At 55.0% G+C, this 18,113-nt stretch overlaps 1 protein-coding gene and 1 long non-coding RNA gene across 2 annotated transcripts in view; one reads left to right on the forward strand and one right to left on the reverse strand.

Annotated features, from left to right (window-relative positions):
- The window catches only part of NUFIP2 (nuclear FMR1 interacting protein 2), a 21,521-nt gene extending 19,219 nt beyond the window's left edge, over positions 1 to 2,302 (reverse strand). The window contains exon 1 of the mRNA XM_053274623.1: positions 1,528 to 2,302. Within this exon, the coding sequence (XP_053130598.1) occupies positions 1,528 to 1,888 (361 nt within the window). The 5' untranslated portion in view covers positions 1,889 to 2,302. The remainder of the gene's footprint in view (positions 1 to 1,527) is intronic.
- The window catches only part of LOC128335863 (uncharacterized), a 15,378-nt gene extending 4,324 nt beyond the window's left edge, over positions 1 to 11,054 (forward strand). Inside the window, exon 3 of the long non-coding RNA XR_008311751.1 lies at positions 10,350 to 11,054. This is a non-coding gene — a long non-coding RNA (uncharacterized LOC128335863). The remainder of the gene's footprint in view (positions 1 to 10,349) is intronic.
- The last annotated feature ends 7,059 nt before the right edge of the window (positions 11,055 to 18,113 follow it).

The following is an 18,113-nucleotide window of genomic DNA, read 5'->3' on the forward strand; positions in this document are numbered from 1 at the left end:
GATGCTGGACTGGATAGGCCTCCTTGGGCCTGATCCAGCAGGGCTGTTCTTGTGTTCTTACAGGTGCTCTTTGACTTCCGGGCCAAGGTACAGGGCCTCTGCAGCCCCTGCCCCCCCCCCCCATGTGCTGTGGTCCTTTGGCTGAGCATGATGATGCTTATCTGGCAGAGGAAGAGGAGCCTCCAAAGGACTCGAGGTCCAGGCTCCAAAATTACCTAGGTGCACGGGGGGGGGGCTTGTAAGGCCTACAGCTAAGAATAGCATACTGGGGCAGGGGGGGGGGGAGATGGGGGTCAAAGGATAGCAGGGGCCTTCCATAGACATTCTCTCTCACACACCCTGATCTCCTGGCCCCACCTCACATTGCCCGACCAGAGTGTGGGTGCCTGTGGCATCCCCACCTTGGGCCCCCCCATGTTGGGCACACTTCCATTCCCACCACCAAGCCCCCCGAGACTGAACAGAGATCAAGACTGTGCCACCCACCCCACAGGGGGGCTCCTCACTCTCCAGCCCCATCTTAGGCGCCCCCCCATCTACTTTCCCTCCAACCCACCCACCCCGCCGGCCCCACCCAAGGCGCTCCCCTCCTCTTCCTCCGCGGCGGCTCAGGCCCGGCCCTGGCTTTGTGCTGCCCGGAGGCGCGGGTTGGTTGTGGGCGGCCGGCCACAACCAAGGCCGGAGGGCTTCAGCGGGGCGGTGGCCGGCGGCCTTGTCTCGCGCCGGGCCCGGCGGCCTCGTCTCCCGCCCAACATGGCGGCGGGGACGCCGCGCGGGGGAGGAGGAGGAAGCCGCGGCCCAGGAGAAGGTTCCAGCGGGCCCGGGAAGGACGCGGCCCCGCCGCCGCCCCAACCCAGGCCCGGCCGCCGCCAGGAAGATCACGTCGGCCCGGCCGCCCCCTCCCCTCCTCGGGCCCGGCCTGGTCCGCCCGCCCCCGAGCGGCCTCCCCGGCGACCGGGGCCAGGCCGGCCTCGCGGCCCCGGGCCCCTTCGCCTTATTCCGGCCCCACCACGTCTTCTCCTCCTTCCCCGGGTGGGGAGGCGGCCCGCCTACCAGCGACACCCCCACCCACCCCCGGCGCCGGAGGAGGCCTGGGCTGCTCCTGCCCGCGCCCCAAGTCAGGCGCAGCGGGCGGGCTCCCTCCCAGGCGGCCTTCCCTGCTGGCGCTCCGGCGCGCTCTGCCCTGCTGGAGACAGCCCCCCCACCGTCAGGCCCAGCAGAGATCGGGCCCGCCGTGTGCAGCAGCGCCGCCTTTCCCCGCGCTGAGCACCCGGGCCAGGTCCAAAGGCCCCCGCCCGCGCGCTCCTTCCCCGCCGGGCAGCGGCCTCCGTGCCCCTTACCCCGAAGCGCTGCTTCTCCCAGCGCGCTCCGGCCTGGCCCGGCCTTCCTTTGCTCCCTCCCGGGAGCCGCCGCCGCCGCCGGATCCCCAGGCCCAGATTCCTCCCGTCCCCATCGATCCGCCACCGGGCCGCTCTGCAGCCGGGCCCATCCCTGTGCCCTCTCCCAGCCCACCCGCCAGCCGCCGACCTGCTTTCTTGCGGGGCGCTTCCTGCTGTTGCTGGAGGCCGCCACTGCCGCCGCCGCCGCCGCCTCCTGTTGCTGCGGTGCCCGTGCCGCCAATGCCGCCGCCGCCTCCGTGCTTAGGCTCATGTTTCAGGGCTTGCAGAGGCGGCTTCTGCTGCTGCTGGGCCTTGCCGGGGCTGCCCTCGCCCAGATACTGCTGGTGGTGCTGGTGGTGGTTGTGGTTGTAGTAGTAGTAGTGGTGGTGGTGGTGGTGCGGGTGATGATGGTGGTGGTAGTGGTGGTGGGGCTGCTGCTGCTGCGCCGGCGGCGGCTGGGGCTGCTGCTGCTGGTGGTGGGGCTGCGGCTGGCCGGGCTGCTCCTCCATTGGAAAGCCACGGGGCCTCCCGATGGCGGCTGGGGGCACCGGCAGCCGGCGGGGAGGGAAGGGGCCGCTTCCCGGACGCGCACGCCGCTGCCTGCTCTGGCGGGGCTCGGGGAGGGCGCACCCGCCAGCCAGCCAGCCCGTCTCGCTCTCTCCGCGCCCGGCCGGAGGGGGGCTGCTGCCAGCCGACTGACAGCCGGGCTCCAGCAATCCAGACGCTTCCGGGCCTCCTCGCCCCGCCCTGGTCAACTCCCCCCACCCCGCGCCTTACTTCCCAAGTGCAAAGCGGTCTCCTCCTGCTGCGCCGCCGCCGCCGCCTTCTCCACAGCCCATCCTTTTCTTCTGTCCTCCACCTCCTCCTTTTCTTTCCACTTCGCTCTGCAGCCTCGCCAGGGCCGGGCGAGCAACGTCAGCACTTCCCGGCGATTCCTGTGGGCGCGCCTCGCCCGCTCCTCTTGCAAGAGGTGCTTCCACACGCGCACAGACACGCGGCGGCGGGCGGCCGCGCGCCTCCGCCGCGCCCTGAAGGGAGACGTGGAAAGCGGAGAGCGGACGGGGCAGCGGCGCAGCCTGGCCTCCCCCCCCCCCCCACCCCACCCTGCCTCCCCGTCTGAAGCCCTCGGAGCGTTGCTGGCTCTGTCTGCGCGCTTCGTGCTCTGCCTTTCCTTCCGCCAAACCAACCCGGCCGATCCCAAGGAAAGGCCCAGGCGCTTCGTGCCGCCGTCGCCCCCTTGCGATCTTGCTCGGAAGACGAGGAGAGCGGGCACTGGTTTCCCTCTTCCTGCAAAAGGCCGCGGGGGGATCAAGCCCCCTTTTCTAGGAAGAGGGCTAAGGAAGCCCGAGATCATCCATCCCATGCACGGAATTCTGACGGGCGCTCCTGGAAACGCACCCCGGAGGAGGGCGGGGGGGACCCCCGCCGCGGCCCGCTCCTCGGCCTCCTGTCCTGACTGGGGAGCCAGCCTTACCCCGGGGCTTGCTCCCCAGCGCGCCTTGGAGGACCGGCCGTGGGAAATGCAGGTCAGCGCGCCGAGGGCCGGCTTTAAACACGGGGAAAGCAAGCCGGGGGCTGAACCGTCTCTCCGTCTCCAGAGCGAGACTGTCATCCGCCTCATTCTCTGGGTCTCCGTTTAATTTATTCTGGGGTTTGTTTGTTTGTTTGTTTCCCTTTAATGATGCAAAGGGAACAAGGAAGTGTCAGGGTGGCGTGTTCGCTTCCCAAACCGGCCCTGAATTTTCCGAACTGCAACGCCGGTTTGGAGAAGGAAGGAAACGTGGAGAAGCGGCTCGTGCTTGGAGGTGGAGGACTCGAGTGGACCGCGCGATCCCGCTTCCTTGGCCTGGATGGGGGGCGCTTGTCGCGCCGCCCCCGCCTGGGGACTCCGGGGGAGGGCTCTTCCCGTTCCCCGCCGCCTCCGGGAAATGGATGTCACTGTCAGGTCCTAAATCAGGGCTATGACTTCACTGCAGGATCCGGACAGAGCAGCGAAGAAACGACGCGTCGTGGAAGCGTGTCTGGGCTCCGCCTCCCCGCCGCACGTGGGAAGAGGCTCGCTGGAAAGGGGTGCCACGAGGGCATCCAGTCTGCCCACGAGCCCCCACCCGGCGCTCAGCCAAGGCTTTAGAGAAGGGCGGGCAAAATGATCAGGGGACTGGTGCCCCTTGATTCCCCAGATGCAGTTGGACTCCTGCCATTCCATCATCCACAGCCACAGTGGCTGGAGACAAGGGAAGATGGGAGCTGTAGTCCAGCGACAACTGGGTTCGCAAGGCTGGGGACCTCTGGCATGGAGAGTGTGGCTAGGAAGATGTTTTTCTCTTTCCCCCATAATCTCCCTAGCACACCTTCCTTACAGGTAAGGCTACAGCACCTGGGGCTATTTAGTTTAGGAAAAGGACCACTGAAGGGAGACATGATAGAGGTCTAGAAAACCATGCATGGTGTTGAGAGAGATGAAACTGATGGGAAACTGATTTCCCATGAAACTGATGGCCAAGAAATTTAAGACGGACAAAAGGAAGTCCTTTTTCACACAACAGTGCATAATTAACCTATGGAATTATCTGCCACAAGATGTGGTGACAGCCACCAGTCAGGATGGGTTTAAGAAGCGCTTAGATATATTCATGGAAGACAAGTCCATCAGTGGCTACTAGTCTGAGGGCTATAGGCCACCTCCAGCCTCAGATGCCTCTAAATACCAGTGGCAAGGGAGCAACAGCAAGAGAGGAGGCATGCCCTCATCCACCTCTTGCCTGTGGGCTTCCCGGAGGCATCTGGTGGGCCACTGTGGGGGAAAGGATGCTGGACTGGATGGGCTTCCTTGGGCTTGATCCAGCAGGGCTGTGCTTATGATCTCCCCGGGGCCATGCAGTGGAACAGGTGGCAAGGAAGGCTCTGAGCTCAAGATGGGGAGAGGTGGTGAGGAAGCAATGGGCAGTGAGGTGGTGCCCATGGAGACAGAGCCCCCCTGCACTTCCTGCTCCCCCCTCACTCTGCCACATTGAAGGTCCACCCCAAGCGAGTCACTTTGGAAATCTGCACGAAAGAGAGCAAACTTGACACTGTGCATGTCCTTCTGGGGGCGGGGGGTGGCTTAATCGAAAATTGTCCTTTTTCATCACCCTTGATGAGGGATTTGGCATCATTGTCAACTGCTATTTCCCCCATGCTTAGGAACATAGCATGTTGCCTTACACTGAGTCAGACCCTTGATCCATCTAGCTCAGAACTGTCAACACTGACTGGCAGCAGCTCTCCAGGATTTCGGACAGGAGTCTCTCCCAGGCCTACCTGGAGATGTTGCTAAGGAGATCCTTCCGGGGAGTGAACCTGGAAACTTCTGCATGCAAGTAAAAGGATGTTCAAGCACTGAGCTTGCCTAATGGTAGTTACGCCCCTGCTTTTGTGTGTGTGTTGCCGTGCTTCTTTTCTCCTCCACGCTAGATTTGGGTTGCCAGTGCCGGCACTGCCCCTTTCCCCTGATAACTTCAATATTGTATTTATTTCTGCCACCAGTGACAGGATTAACTGCATCATCACCTCTCCTCCACGTGGAATGCTTGTGGTGGTCAGTCCATAAGTGCGTTTCAAATCTCCCGCTCTCCAAATTTAATTTGCCACATGGGAGTTAGAGAATAACATGGGACATGAACAGGGAAAGGAGAGAAGCACATCTTCTTGACAGCTGGGGCATATGGGTTTGCAGAGACAACGGAGCAAGAGATGGAGGCCCATTCCAGGAAAAAGCCCGATTCAGACATTGCTCATTCAACCTGCTTTCAGATGTCTCTATGCACACACATTTTCCCATGAATGACCGTACCTGCGTTCACTTTAGAACTGTGTCAGTTTCCTGTGTCTCTGTCGTTTTGGATGCCGGAGTGAAGAGTGTCTCTCATTTTAATTTAGGAAAAAAAGGTGCTTTCGCAAAACAAAGCTTGGGAAACACTGCCGGTGTGAGAGAGCTCCACCTGAAACAGGGATGAGGCCGTAGCTCAGTGGTAAAGCACCGTTTTGGCATGCAGAAGCCCCCAAGTTCATTTCCTGTCTGCCAGCATCTCCAGTCAGGGCAAAGAAAGAGCTTTGGAGAGCCACTGCCGGTCAGTGTGGAGACTACTGAGAAAGACAGCCCAAGGGTCTGACTCAGTCAAAGGCAGCTTCCTATGTAACCTCTAGGGGAGGATTGTAGTTCAGTAGTGCTTTTAGCAGTACTAAGCCACCTAATGGCACAGAGGGGAAATGACTTGATTAGCAAGCCCGAGGTTGCCGGTTCGAATCCCCGCTGGTGAAACACCGATATCGGGCAGCAGCGATATAGCAAGATGCTGAAAGGCATCATCTCATACTGCATGGGAGATGGCAATGGTCAACCCCTCCTGTATTCTACCAAAGACAACCACAGGGCTCTGTGGTCGCCAGGAGTCGACACCGAATCGATGGCACAAGTTATTTTAGGAGTATTACTACTCTGCTTTAGTAAAGTGTGCAGTCAAGTAGTTGTCGACTCCTGGGGACCACAGAGCCCTGTGGTTGTCTTTGGTAGAATACAGGAGGGGTTGACCATGGCTGCCTCCTGCGCAGTATGAGATGATGCCTTTCAGCATCTTCCTATATCGTTGCTGCCCGATATCGGTGTTTCCCATCGTCTCAAGGAGGACAGGTCTATCAATGACTACTAGTCTGGTGGCTATAGGCCACCTCCAGATGCCTGTCAATACCAGTGGCAGGGGAGCAACAGCAAGAGAGAGGGCATGCCTTCACCTCTTGCCTGTGGGCTTCTCAGAGGCATCTGGTGGGTGGCAGGCCACTGTGGGAAACAGGATGATGGACCAGATAGGCTTTGGGCCTGATCCAGCCCAGCTGTTCTTATGGCATGCAGAAGGTCCCAGGTTCGATCCCTAGCAGCATCTCCAGGCAGGCATGGAAAAGGCTCCTGCCTGAAACCTTGGAGAGCTGCTGCCAGTCAGTGCAGACAACACTGAGCGAGATGGACCAAGGGTCTGACTCGGGAGATGGCAGCTTCCTAGGTTCCTATCCCAATCCACTCGGAATCTGTTCCCATCTCCTCTGGGTCCCCAGCAAACCATGTTGGATTGCATCAGGGCTGTTCTTTGGCGGTGGCTGCTGCTGCTGCTACCACCTTAAGAAGGAGCCTGACCTCAGAGCTATTTTTAGTTTGCAAAGTTGTCGAGGTATTTTGAGCCCGTCTCTGTACTGTAAGCCGTGGGATGCTGACAACTTCTATCTCTGCGGCAGGGATCTTGGGCATGAAATGCGAGGCCCAGGTTGTGCACAGTGTGGCATTGTTTCTAGAGGTGCCGTGCGATCGAAACCTGTGAACTCAGTGGAGCGTACTCTTGAGCAAACGTGCAGAATGCTGTGCTGCACATCCGTTGAGATGGCTCTGTTAAGCACCATTTGGCCGATCAAAACAGTGCCCTCAGTTAATTAGGCAGCAGAGTCTTTTTACAAGGTGCGAACTGTCTTAATGCAGGTACTTCTAAACATCTGGCCGACTTAATAAGACCACCACTGCGTGCTTCCAGCCTCAGCACTAATCTCCGCACTTCCGAAATGAGAGCGCTCTGGCACAGAAGCACAACGGGTTTTTTGGCGCCGTCCCAAAGCTCTGGAAGTGCCGCTAGACCTGTGGACACGTGTCCCTGAGGTCCGTGCAACCCTCAGGGCCGTGTTTAGACTGTGGAAGGCACTTCCTGAAAACAGGGCGAGCCTCAGCAGTGTTGGTTGTTGCACATTTGTGCAGGAGCGCTCTCACCCAGGGGCTACTGCTGCATGTGCACTCACATCAGTCAGGATTTCAGAGGCTATTTGGCAGGCGCACCCTGAGGAGATAAATTCGAAAACATGAGAACCCACTGGATGTCCTGCAGTGCAGCTGTCGCCTCTAGGGGGCAGACCTGGTCCCTGAGCATTCAACCCTCCCGGATTGTGCCCGTCCCCCCAGCTGGCTCATGGACAATCTTAGGGGGGACGTTGGTTTCTTCGGGGGGGGGCTCATCTTCATAGCAGCCAATTGATGTAGATGGAGGCAGCGGTGTGGGGGGAGTCTGGGAAGGGCCAGCTGACTTCCTCCAGCCGCAGGGAGTTGCCTCTGCTGAAATGCTGACATCCTTCTCATCCTGGAGCCTGGTCCAGGCCACCCCAACCTCTCTGCAGCTGGCACGACGGTGGTTCTAACAGCAAAAGGTGGTGTCCAGGGCTGGAAAGGCCAGAGCAGAGTCAGGGCTGAGGGTCCACTCCCCGCTTCCGTGGTGCCAAGCACCTGAGGATCCTGTCGTTGTGCTTCTTGGCTGGATTTTATAGTATCTGCAAGACCTAAATACTGGAATTTTGTTTGGTGCACGTCATGTGGAGTGCAAGCTGCTGAGGATGCAATGCATAAGAGCAAGAGAGAGAGAAGCCCATTTCGGGGGTCAAGCTTCAGGGGTTTGCACAACTGAGAAGCAACGGAGGACCCAGAGCTCCAGAGACCCCATTTCCTTTCACCTCGTGAAACTGTGTAGACTTCCAGGGGTTTGCAGCCTCAGGTTGCCAGGTGTTGGACCACAACTCCCATCATCCCCTGCTGCAATGAATGGCAGGGGTGATGGGAGTTGTAGTCCAACATCATCGGGGGACCTGGTGCAGACTTCAGCTAGGAGGACTAGCTGGGGGGAGATCCTCTTGGGTGGAGAGCTGGTCTGGTGGTAGCAAGCATGACTTGTCCCCTTAGCGAAGCAGGGTCTGCCCTGCTTGCATATGCAAGGGAGATGAGAAGTGTGAGCACTGGAAGAGATTCTCCTTAGGGGATTAAGCTGCTCTGGGAAGAGCATCCGAGGTTCCAAGTTCCCTCCCTGGCAGCATCTGCAGATAGGGCTGAGAGAGTTTCCTGCCTGCAACCTTGGAGAAGCCGCTGCCAGTCTGGGTTGGCAATAATGAGCTAGATGGACCAGTGGTCTGACTCAGTATAAGGCAGCTTCCCATGTTCCTATGACATGCAATTCACTCTTGTGACCTGTAGAGAGCACCCTTGCACAACCACACGCCTGTCACTTCAGCAGCCACAGCCAGCACAACCCAGAATGGAAGGCCACGGTGCCGTAGAAGCCTCTGGCAGGGGTTCTCGAACCCGGGTCCCCAGGGGCTGACAGGCGAGAACTCCCAGGGGCCACTGTGGCTGGGGATGAGGAGCACAGCAGTCCCAAAGGGGCTCAGTCTGTCCATCCATCCATCCAAGATGCTTTCAGGAATCAGCGGAGCATCCGGGGAGTCAATCTGGAGAAGGTCCGGCCGATGGGCTCTGTCCTTGGTGGTCCCACGAGGGTGTTCTCTCAGGCCCAACGGGCCAGGCGGAGCATGGCAGGGCTCCGACGGTCCGCAGAGCCCGTTTGGCCCGAGGTGGCAGCGGGTGAAGGGGCATGCCTGTGCACCCCACAGAGGAGGACCCTGCCCTGTGTGGGGGAAACGCTGCCTGTCTTCAGCCCCTGAAGCTGCAAAGCTCTCTCCTGTTCCCATGGCTACCCGGGAGACTCAGGCGGGAGACAGATGGCCACTTCTCTCAGGGTGGGGAGTTGGGAGCTGGTTAGAGAGTGCGGGCTGCTGCGAACACCCACCCCACAGGCTGGCTTGCAACGATCACTTCATCCCTCAGTCTGATCAGTGGAAGCAACGGAACTAGAGGGAAACATGTGCACGGTTGCCAGGGGGTCCCCCAAGCATCTCAATCTGTCCCCAGAGGGTGCTGGACTACAATGCCCATCACCCCCAGCTGCAGCGGCAGGGGGTGATGGGAGTGGTAGTCTGGCATCATCTGGGGACCCCAGCCTGGGAACGCAGTGGGGCTGCACCTCATGCCTCTCTCAAACCACTTTAAGCCCTCCTTGACATTAACGCCTGCCTCCAGCGCCCCAAGAGCATCACGCCTTGGTGAGACACCTTCCTTCCTTCCTTCCTTCCTAGGGATGTCCCACTTCCTTCCCCAAGCCCCACCTGCCTGCATCGCTTCACCTGAGCCCTCCACCATCAGCGGCTCTTTCTCTGGTGTCGAGTGGGTGGGTTGGGTTGTCCCTCTGCCAATCCCTTTCAGCATCTCCCCTCCCAGGCTTCCTGTTCTCTAGGAAACAAGGCAGCCAGGCAGGGGGGGCCCTGTTATTGGCACCTCCGCTCCGAGCCAATGAGAAGTGGGCCTCTTTGGAGGAGGGCAGCGATTGGGAGGCATCGGCTGATGGGCTGTGGCTGGGGGTCCTGCATGTGGGCAGAGCCAACGACAGAGACTGGCACATGCTATGGGGGCGGGGGGGGGGGAGATGGAGTATTGACGTCTCAAGGGAAACAGGACACTCACTCTCCAGGGCACATGTGGGCTGATAAAGCTGCTTGTACCCAGCCCCAGGCTGGTTTTGCCAGGCAGTGGCTTTCTAAGGTGACCCGGAATCCTTTGGGCTGGAGAAGCAGCCAGGGATTGGGCCTGGGGTCCTCTCCACCTCAGATCCCCACCCAGATGTTGCTGGACTACAACTCCCATCACCCTCGGCGAGGTGTTGTAGTCCAACAGCATCCGGGCACCTGGGTTCAAGAAGCCCTGCTCTGCATGCAAAGGGGGTGGTTCATCATGGCGCTATCGCACTTCCCAAGCTCTGTGAGCACCGAGGGCTAATTCAGAGGTTACCTCTCTGTGCAGGCATTCAACACATCTACAAACGGTGTACTGTTATTCACACATTCTGTTGAACACATGTACGACAGTACACTTCCTAGCTTCATCCTGCATTTCAGGCTCAGTGGTAGAGGCCCGGCTTTGCACACAGAAAATCCCGGGTTCAGTCCCTGGCAGCATCTCCAAATGGGGCTGGGAGAGACTCCTGCCCGGAACTGGAGAGCTGCTGCCAGTCAGGGTAGACAATCCTGAGCTAGATGGACCGAGGGTCTGACTCAGTAGGTGGCACCTTTCTCTCTATGCAGGTTTAGGAAGGCACTATTGCTCAGTGGTCGAGCATCTGCTTTGCATGCAGCTGGTTCCAGTTTCCGTCGCTGGCAGCATCTCCAAGGAGGCCTGGAAAAGGCTGGAGAGCCGGTCTTGTGGAGGCCAGTATGAATTCTCCCTTGGCTAAGTAGGGTCCACCCTGGCTTGCATCTGGATGAGAGACTACATGTGTGAGCACTGTCAGATATTCCCCTCAGGGGATGGGGCTGCTCTGGGAAGAGCACCTGCCTGCTTGTAGGGAGAAGGTCCCAAGTTCCCTCCCAGGCAGCATCTCCAAATAGGGTTGGGAGAGACTCCTGCCTGCAACCTTGGAGAAGCTGCTGCCAGTCTGGGTAGACAATCCTGAGAGGCATAAGAAGAACATAAGCGCAGCCCTGCTGGATCAGGCCGAAGGAGGCCCATCTCATCCAGCCTCCTGCTGCTCACAGTGGCCCACCAGATGCCTCCAAGAAGCCCACGGGCAAGAGGGGAGGGCATGCCCTCTCTCCTGCTGCTGCTGCTCCCCTGCCACTGGGATGGAGAGGCATCCTGCCTCGGAGGCTGCCCTATAGCCACCAGACTAGATGCAGCAAAGGCAGCCTGTTCCTTCCTACCCAGCTCTCCACTGCTCCCACCTTCACAAGTGCTGTATGATGACCTAAGACACTTTTCGAAATATACATAATTATTCTTGAGGGAGGGTATGATTGAGTTTAATTATCAAAGGGGGGGGCGGGTTTGCAGGTGATTTGTAAACATCCCTGTAGAAACGCCACCCATTCTTTTCCTGCCCTGGCACATCTTTTGAAGGAACATGAAGGATGGGATGGGAAGCGCAGAACCGCTCTCGGGGACATCAGAGCTGCCTCTCAACCTGTGGGGGCTGGATGGGAAGCACCAGCCTCCCAGACTGCTGCGGAGGGACTCGCCCTCCATCCCTCTCGACCACGACTGCTGCAGCCCCCTGACAGAGTGACTCATTTTGCTGCAGCAAAAGCCGCTGTTAGCAACCGGCAGGCGGACACAGCAGCAGGCAGAGAGACCCTTCCGGATGAAGCAGAGGCTTTCCCCACAAGACACCCTGGATGGGGAGAGGAGAGCTGTTCTGGTGATCGCAGGCATGCCTTGTCCCCAGAGCTAAGCAGGGTCCACCCTGGTTGCATATGGATGGGAGACTTGATGTGTGAGCACTGTAAGACATTCCCCTTAAGGGAATGAGCATCTAGGTTCCAAGTTCCCTCCCTGGCAGGATCTCCGAGATAGGGCAGAGAGAGACTCCTGCCTTCAGCCTTGGAGAAGCCGCTGCCCATCTGGGTTGACCATCCTCAGCTAGCTGAACCAAGGGCCTGACTCAGTCTATGGCAGCTTCCTATGTAAGGCTAGACCTCCTCAGCTACTTAAGAAGAACCAAAGGAAGTGCAGAGTCCGATCGCTCTTTCGGAATAGCACACTGACTTGTGAGGCAGTGTTCTCTCTACTGTTTTTCAGTTGTGTGCGGAATGAGTTTTGTTCTGGGCGGCAGTATCAAGGCAGGGTGTGTGCACGTGCATTCAGAGTAGGGCCCTGCGTCTCTCTCAGTCCTAGAAGTGTTGAAGGTAAAGGTGGGAAGCCTGAGAGCAAAAGATGGCCAGTGTGGATTGGGGCCATGGCTCTGTGGCAGAACGTCTGCTTGGCATGCAGAAGGTCCCAGCTTCACTCCCTGGCAGCATCTCCAGGTTGGGCTGGGAAAGAATCCTGCCTGAAACGTTGGTGAGCTGCTGCCAGTCAGTGCAGACAGTACTAAGCTAGATGGACCAAGGGTCTGACTCGGAAGAAGGCAGAGGAAATACAAGGAAGGAAGCAATTCCAGAGGAGTCGTTGCATGTGTTTGTTACAGTTAAAACCACCAACTCCAGTAGCAAAATAGCCTCATCAGTTAAAAGACTAGCAAACATATTTCAGCATCTGTTTTTGTGGGCTGCAGTCCACTTAATTGGGAGGAGGGCTTTATTTCCCAGTTCTGTCACCACGCATTCAACCTCACTGTGGTCGTCTTGAAGGCTGGAATCTCATTTTTGTTCTTCCCCTTAGCAAAGCACGGGTCTCCAATGCCTAACCAGAGGGCCAGATAGAATTGTCTTCTTAGGGGCTTATGGGGCTCTGTTGCCTCCTTTCTTTTCCCCCCTGGAAAAGGAGGAAGACTCATCTGTGGAATAAACAAAAAGCATTTGATCAACAGGGCAAATATCCCGCCCGCCCCCGTTTCTTTAAATGGGCTGACCTGCATCCTTTTTTAGCCTACTAAAAGTAGGCTTATGAGATCATCTGGCATTTTGTGCGTCCATGTGTGTATCCCCCGCTAGCAACTTCTCAACGCCTGGACCAATTATGAACCAAATCAGGTACAGTTGTAGGGACACATAGGGACACCTCAGTGGCGTCGTTTGTAATGAATTCATCCACCCCGATTCAAGATAGCGGACACATAAACAGTTGAGGTGCAAGTGGGCTAATTTGTGGAGCATCTAACCGATTTGAACCAAATTAGGTACAGTGGTAGTGAGTGACACACAGGGACACCTCAATGGCATAGTTTGTGATGATGTCACCCACCCCAATTCAAGATGGCGGACGCGAAAACTTTTGAGGTGCAAGTGGGCTCACTTGTGAACCGCCTAACTGATTTGAACCAAATTTGCTAAAGCCATAGGGACACATAGGGATGCCCCAATGGTGTAGCTTGTGATGATGTCATCCACCTTGGTCCAAGATGGCGGACATGTGAACATTTGAGGCACAAGTGTGCTAACTTGTGGACTGTCTAACCAATTTGATTGAACCAAATATGGTACAGTTGTAGTGGTGTACACACAGGGAAACCTCAATGGTGTAGTTTGTAATGATGTTATCCCCTTTGATCCAAGCCGGTGGACATGTGAACATTTGAGGCACAAGAGGTCTAACTTGTGGACCTTGATTTGAACCAAATTTAGTCCAGTTGTAGGGGTAGTGAAAGGAAAGTAGGCAGATTAGTTCTTACTGGAACAACCTGTTCCTCTTGCATTGGGTCTGTTAAATTTTAAGTCTGTGGACTGAGATGGCATTATTGTTTATGGATATTTATATACTGTTTTTCAGGGTGGGGGGGGAGTCCTTAGAGTGGGTTACATGGCAGTCTCTATAGAACTGGAGAAGACTTGATCTTTAACTCGCTGATCTTTAACTGCTCATATCTTAACTTGATGCCCACTTTCCTTCAGATTCCATTTGGGTGGGTGATCTAAAGGTGCTAAGCGAACTACACATGACATGAAACTTTCGTCGTTATTTGTAAAACTTTTGTACAACGCCTCAAATATCTTAGGTGCTTTAGAAATAAATGCTAATAGTCCTTCCCCCGAGAAACACACGGGAGAGCATAACCTGACACGAGGTATTAATTTTAGCTTGCACACCCACACCAGTTCCATTGCGGGGCTTTTAAAAATCTGCCACCAGATACAAAATGTTCACCCACCTACCCGCCCCGCCCAAAAAGGCAGCTCTAATATTTCTGCAGTTCAGAAATTCAAGTTACGCAAAAGCTGCCTTGTGTTGGATGATGTGACTGATGGGAATAAGAAAAATGAATGGAGTCGTCCAGTGTTCCCTCTCACAGGGATTCCCAGCTGTTGCTGACTACAACTCCCAGAATCCCCAAGCAAAAGCCACTCTGCAGCTGGGGATTCTGAGAGTTGTAGTCAACAACACCTGGGAATCCCTGTTAGCGGGAACGCTGGTCCTCCAGGCTCCCCTGGAGCCCAGATCTGGATCAAGTGCCCCCTTTTCAGACTCCAAGCCACTCCCCTCGGAGGCTTCCCCAAGGGATATCGTCACCCTCTTTTGCAATCCTGCTGTCCAGTTCCTCCTGGAATGTGACTCCAGCAACCCAGGACGTGTCCACAGACAAGGAAAAGGCCCGGGGTCTGTTGTCGTGGCACATACCAGGCAGACAAATTCCACCTGTGCCGTTCTGAAATTTCCTTCCGAGAAAAGCCCCATCCCATTGCAGTCACACGTTTTGCTGGCAACCATGTAAGGTATGCGACAGGCCAGGAAGCCGTTATCGACTCAGTTTCCACCAGTCTTCCTCCCCAAAACACGTTTTTTGTGTATAACATTGCAACCGATAATTAGGGACTTGGCTGAACTGTGTGTGTGTGTGTGAGAGAGAGAAGACATTGTGGGTAGACCACTGAAAAAAACAGGATTAACTTCCGAGTATCCACAATAAGGAAAAATGAAACTGGTGGCATCTTAAAGACTAAGAAGTGGATTACAGCACAAGCCAGGGGTTTTTAACCTTGGGTCTCCAGATGTCAGACTCCCCCTCATCCCCAGCCAAAATGGCCAGACATAAACTTTCAAAGGCCATTGTGGCTGGGGATGATGGGAGTTATAGTCCAATATCACTGGGGACTTGAGGTTGGGAACAACTTCCATGTAATTTCCAAAGGCCATTGTGGCTGGAGGTGATAGGAGTTGTAGTCCAAGGAAGCCAGTTCAAGAAGCCCTGGCATTAGGGTTGCCATATTCCAGCTGGTGTAGCAGTTAGAGTGCTGGACTAGAACCAGGACATTTATATTCTGCTTTTCCTCCAAGGAGCTCAGAGCGGTATACATGGTTATGTTTATCCTCACAACAACCCTGTGAGGCAGGTAGGCTGAGAGATGCATGACTGGCCCAGAGTCACTCCAGTGAATGTCATGGTTGAATGGGATTTGAACTCGGGTCTCCCTGGTCCTAGTCCAACACTCTAACCACTACGCTATGCTGGCTCCTAGCTGTATTTGGTCTAGGTTTTTTTATTTTTTTATTTTTCCATTGAATTGTTTGTATCTTGTTGTTAACTGCCCTGGGGTCTTAGGACGAAGGGTGGAATATAAAGATAAATATAAATAAATAACTGCCCAGCAATCTCTGCAACACAGAGGGTTTCCTGGTCCCCTCCGCAAGGATCTCTCCTGTCCTGCGGCAAATTATCCTCCTGCACAGACTTACAACTGGTTATCCTCCGTTCTGTAAATTAAAACAATGAAACTCACACAAAGAACACATGTAGCAACCCACACAGAAGCTGTCACAACCCCCCCCCCAATTTTTGAATGTTTCCCCCCAGGACTAGGGTTGCCAACATTTCATTGCCAGAATAAGGGATTCAAGTTGGGGGGGGGCAGCTGGGGGCGGGCGGGAGGTGTATGCAGTGGTAATCAAGAGCCTGAGTATCATTGTCATTGAATGATATGCTCTAGAATAATGCCAGCATTGTTATTATTCACATTATACCATTATAACATATTCACATTATACCATTTTCCCACCCAAAACTTCTCAAAATAAGAAGCTGCTTGCCCCATCACTAAAATGAGGGACAAGTGCTGTCCCTAGAGGGATCATCATTTCATCCTTAAAAATGCAGGACGTCCTGCGTAATGAGGGACAGTTGGCAACCCTACCCAGGACAAAACCTCTCTGCACAGGTCCAGCCCAAGAGGACAGTGGTTGCCTGTTTCAGGGGACAGATTCTGAGATACCGTTAAAGAGCAACAGACTCAACATGATTGAGTTTGTTATTCTTATGACGTAAATTATGGATAGATGCACCTTGAAAATTAATTTAATTTACATTAAAGCCAGTGGATGTCGTTTAATTCAAAAGTAAGCCTGATTACATTTCAACTACCACAGGAGGCTGCCACTTGTCGCAGAGCAGTGGGCTGATGAACCGACTCGGATGCTGTCTTCCGATTTGGGTGAGAAACCCACTACCAACTTCCTAGGACAACCACCCATCCCTCTCTTCCTGGAACCCTTTCCCCATGGTGCTTCCCCGTCACACTCTGTAAAGCCCAATAGGTTGGCGTGACCGATTTACCCTGCCCTTCCTCAGAGTGGGGTGTATGGTTCTACCCCACTCCCTACAACAACCTTGTGAGGTAGGAGGAGAGTGTGTGACTGGCCCGGGCTCACCCAGCACCCAGGATTTGAACACCACACAGGTCTCCTTCGCACTAGTATGACTGTCTAATGCTGGGCTGCTCAACTGCGGCTCACCTGCAGACGTCAGCCGACAACGCCCATAATCCCTGGCTATGGGGCCCTTGGCTGGGGGTGATGGGACTTGTAGTCCAAAAGCAGCTGGAGGACCAACATGGAGCAGCCCTGATCTAACCACTATACCACCCTGCCTCTCCCATTTCCCCTCAGAGATTCTCTCTCTCTCTCTCTCTCTCTTTCCCTTCCTGCCAATGTCCCCTCAGAGGACCTCTATTCTTCACTTAAATGAAATAAAAAGGAAACTTCCACCCCCACCCTCCGGCCCGCACAACACATGGGAACATAGGAAGCTGCCATCTACTGAGTCAGACCTTTGGTCTATATAGCTCAGTATTGTCTGCACAGACTGGCAGCGGCTTCTCCAAGGTTGCAGGCAGGAGTCTCTCTCAGCCCTATCTTGGAGATAGGTGGCGTTTATACCACCAAGTACTACCACTTAATGCGGCTAAGCCATGGCTCCCAGAGGACCAGCAAGAGTGCCCTAAAATCACCTGCAAACAGGAAGCTAGTGAGCTAGGCAAAACATTCAGGGAAACCCATTCACATTTCTTAAAAGAGTGTGTGGTAGCCAAAAGAGTGTGGCAGGGAGTAAGCAAGCTGTTAGAGTGGCCCAATTTGGAAAAAACAGACTTGGGAAGAACTGACCTCGGGTTTGAGCGATAGAACCTCTTTTCGAGGTCCCAGAAAGAAACCTTTAAGGAAACGGGACGGAACGGGTGCCCTCACACTAGGGAATTGGAACGTTTCCCTTCTCGTAATCAGGTTAGTAAATCTGTATGTCATTTATGCAATACTCCTGCATAGGAATAGGGAGGGAAGACGTGACCAAGAGGTTCACGTGGATGAGACAGTAAATCTCTTCTGGAAAAGTTTGTATGGTTATGTGCAAAAAGACAAGAGTATCTCTTCTAAATAGCAATGGGACAAATGGTGGAAATGGACGTCGGACGTAAACCCCCCCCCCATTACCTGATGTGCCTTGAAATCCCCCACCCCCGAGTTACAGTACTGCCTGCCTGCATATACTTTATAACCCTGTGGGTTTCCAAATCCTTGTGTGTAAATCTTTGTAGGTATATGATGTACAAACAACCACTTTGTATATAATTGTGCTTTGGCATCGTACTGTATGCTTTGGTAGTTTGTTGGTTCAATAAAAAAAATCTTGTCCTATTAAAAAAAAAATCAAAAAAAAAAATCTTGTCCTATCTTGGAGATGCTGCCGCCAGGGAGGGAGCTTGGAGCCTAGATGCTCTCCCCAGAGCGGCCCCCTTATCCCCTAAGGGGCTATCTCTTCAAGCGCTCACACTTTTCCATAGTTTTAAGTACAACTTCCTTATTCCTTATTCCAGGAATGGGCAGCCCGAGCCTGTTCACTCCAGCGGTTGTGGGACCACGACTCCCATCACCCTCAGTCACAACATGGCCTCTGCGGGAGGTGATGGGAGTTGTAGTCCCACGACAGCTGGAGAGCCTCGGGTTGCCCACTCCTGGCTGATTATTCTATAATTGTGTGGTACTTTGAGGTAAACGGAGAGCTTACCTCTAATAAATCTCTCTCCCTTTCCCCAATTCATTATTATTAATAAGAAAAAATATTTATACTCCGCCTCTGCAGCGCACTACTGCTGGGGGCGACTGTCAACAGCCATAAAACAGATCCCTGCCCGTCCTCCCCACCCAGGTGA

The sequence above is a fragment of the Hemicordylus capensis genome, chromosome 12 (assembly GCF_027244095.1).
Source record: "Hemicordylus capensis ecotype Gifberg chromosome 12, rHemCap1.1.pri, whole genome shotgun sequence".
Classification (NCBI taxonomy): Eukaryota; Metazoa; Chordata; class Lepidosauria; order Squamata; family Cordylidae; genus Hemicordylus; species Hemicordylus capensis.